Consider the following 3010-nt stretch of genomic DNA (forward strand, 5'->3'; position numbering starts at 1 on the left):
TCCACACTAGTTTATTTTTGTATGTATATCAATTTTATTTTATATAAGAAAAAGCACAGCCTAATATCCATTTATAGATGGCTATAATACTTAGTGCAATCTAAAGTACAACAAAAGTTGATTGATGTAAAAAAAAAAGTTGATTAAAGTCCAACTTTTTCCTTCTTTTTCCATTATTTGGGGTTTTTGAAATACCAAAGCTATTTAGCAACATAATTAAAAATATTTGTGTAATGTTCCACGTTGAAGTACTTTGTAGGCAAGTCTTACTCTCTCTCTATCTTTCCCCTTTATAAATCCCACACACATTGATCCTTAATCCATAAGCAAATATCAAAGCCAACACAAAAATAATTAATAGTAATATCGTTCTCTCTCTAACTATAGAGATGGAGAAGAACGTACCATTAAGCAAGAAGCTATGGAACATCGTACGTTTTGTAATGTACATGATACACAAAGGCATCTCAAAGCAAAAGCTCCTCGCCGACTTTAACGCCACTCTCAAACGCGGCAAGAATCTCATCTTCCACAACCGCCGCCGCGTCCCAGCTTCCGCTACCGCCTCCACCGCAACGTCCCTACCGCGGAAAGAATACGAGTTTAGCTGCAGCGACACTCCAAACTACTCATTTCCCTTTAACATGGCCGCCTTCAAGAAGAAGAGTCACCACATTAGTCTCTTCGCGTGTGGTCACGCGCCACCGACCCTAGAAGACGACACTTCCGCCTCTAGAGCCGTGCTTGAGCTCCTCAGCGGTGGAGGTAATCAAGAAAGCGGCTGTAACACGCCGGCTTTGGCGGCGTTGTCTCCTTACTTGCCCGGGGTTGGACGGAGTTCTCCGTCAGTGAGAGCTTTACGCGTGACGGACTCACCGTTCCCGTTACAGGAAGATGGTGACGTGGCTAACGGACATGTGGACAAAGCTGCGGATGAGTTTATAAAGAAGTTTTACAAGAGCTTGAATCAGCAAAAGAAGATGATTGAGTTCTCACCTAATTAATAAATCTATTCCTAAATATTTTCTCTCTATTCGGCTGATTATTTACGAAGTTGTAATAATATTTTTGGTGGGAGGGTGGGAATGATTTTCTCATTTCTTGATGAAATTCGATTATCATGAATAAAAATTTATTGAGTGAAAATTTCCTACGTTGATTTAGAAAATGTAATGGAATGTTAAGAGACTATTTTCTTTGAACAAATTGAAAATTTTGGTAAAATTAACATCTTCAAAAAAACGAAATTTTTGTAACAAATTAGCTGAACCACGTTTTGGATAAGTGCTTTCTGTCAAATTGAATAAAATTGATACAACCAAAGGCACGGGTCTAGAGTCCAAAAGACTTCGTAGCCAAGTCGTAAAACAACACAGGATTTTTTTTAAAAAATACTTATATATATTAATTCTATCCGTATAAACGGGGATTTCAGATCCGGTTACAAGCTGGTATTGTACAAAATTTCCAAAGTCAAACTATTACAATAACTAGCTTCGCCCACCCACTAAACCCGGCACATTCCGCTAATATGTCTTCGTAATTCTTCAGAATTGATAACCGTTCTCAACCGTTAACGATGATCACTAAAAGGTGAGGTTCTCCAAGTTGCCTCGGATGCCGGGACTTCTCGTGTCGTATACAGAGTAGATGGTTACCCCGGAACTCCACCAAGCTTGTATCCATCTCTAAACATGAAGCTCCAAACGACAAGTAGGGGAAGGTTTCGGATACATACCATGAGCTTTGCAGATGCCACCAAAGCCGAGTTGCACACAGCACCATACAGCGCTTGAAACCGCTTCCCAACCGAACAGAAGCTCACCACTGTCGTCACCTAACCTGAACGCTAAAGAGGCCTGACCACCAAAACCACACACCAATCCAAGAGAGCTCTAACGACCTGCACACATATAAGTCAGCTACACTACCAATGACGAATCAAGCAACCCTTCACCGGCATCGGGATGGCAGCTGAACCCAAGAGAGACACCGCCACCTAGTGACAAAGTCGTGACGTCTCTTGCCGTCTTCGAGAACCGAAGAAACGGAAGTGTGCCTCGCAAACAATCCACTCGTGTCAAGAGTAAAACGAACAAAGCAAACACAAGAGCTCGACTCCAATAGAGAAGCGGCCGCAAGACTAGTGAAGATCTCAAACTGGTGACGAAGTGATAAGCCAGAAAGACAAGTGGAGCGCCAAGGAGAGCTTGAAACAGCCATAGACGACTGTGTAAGACTCCACTCAATGCACCAACGCGAGCCATATGCAGCCATAGACGACTGTAGAGACCAGGTACAACCAACACCGCACCCAACCTCAGCTCGCCTCTGGAACCAAACAGTCTCAGAGTTGTCTTTGATTCTACCGTAAATGGAGGCGAACCCGACGACGCCGTGAGGGTTCCCCGAACCACTCAGAGAAAACCACCCACCTCACTGGACAAGAGCATCAATAGAGCCACTGCCTAATCGAAGGGCGAGCCAATGCACCACCACGAGCTTAGGGTCTCGAGAGAGAATCTAAAAGGGAAACGTGACCTCTCTCTCAGCCGATAAGAGCCGACTCCAACGGCCATAGCCTCTGCAGAACACCGCGTCTCGACTCCAGAACAAGTCGTTCCTCCACCGTCACCGTAATCCTCGCGTGCGGCTCGTTAACGACGAAGATTCGCTTGGCCAGAGACCGAAAACAAAGCGATGGGAGAGGAAAAATGAGCGTGAAGCAAAAATAAAACCAGAGAAAAGGAGAGAGGAGCCCCCGACGGCCGGATGCGCTCAGACGCGCCGGTTAGGCCGGAGCAGATCTATTTGTGTTTGGTCGCAGAGACAAAGATAAGGGGGAGAGAGAAAGACGTTTTTGTATAAATGTGTTATAACAACAACACAGGATCTTTCATCTTCTTAACCATGCAACTCAGGATCTTTCGCATGCATTCATATGTGCTGATGCGAAATATTGGAGATTAAGGACTATATATTGTATTAGATGTGTTGGTATGTTAAAAAT

At 44.0% G+C, this 3010-nt stretch overlaps 1 protein-coding gene across 1 annotated transcript; it reads left to right on the forward strand.

Moving 5' to 3' along the window:
* The first annotated feature begins 219 nt into the window (after window positions 1-219).
* Window positions 220-1191, forward strand: LOC108809509 (uncharacterized). The gene has a single exon (XM_018581648.2). The coding sequence runs from the start codon at window positions 390-392 to the stop codon at window positions 1002-1004; it is 615 nt and encodes a 204-aa protein (XP_018437150.1). The 5' UTR covers window positions 220-389; the 3' UTR covers window positions 1005-1191.
* Window positions 1192-3010: the final 1819 nt, after the last annotated feature.

The sequence above is a fragment of the Raphanus sativus genome, chromosome 6 (genome assembly GCF_000801105.2).
Source record: "Raphanus sativus cultivar WK10039 chromosome 6, ASM80110v3, whole genome shotgun sequence".
Lineage (NCBI taxonomy): Eukaryota > Viridiplantae > Streptophyta > Magnoliopsida > Brassicales > Brassicaceae > Raphanus > Raphanus sativus.

Excerpts from the sequence above, each read along its gene's own strand:
- LOC108809509 (XM_018581648.2), top strand. The coding sequence starts at position 390 with ATGGAGAAGAACGTACCATTAAGCAAGAAGCTATGGAACATCGTACGT.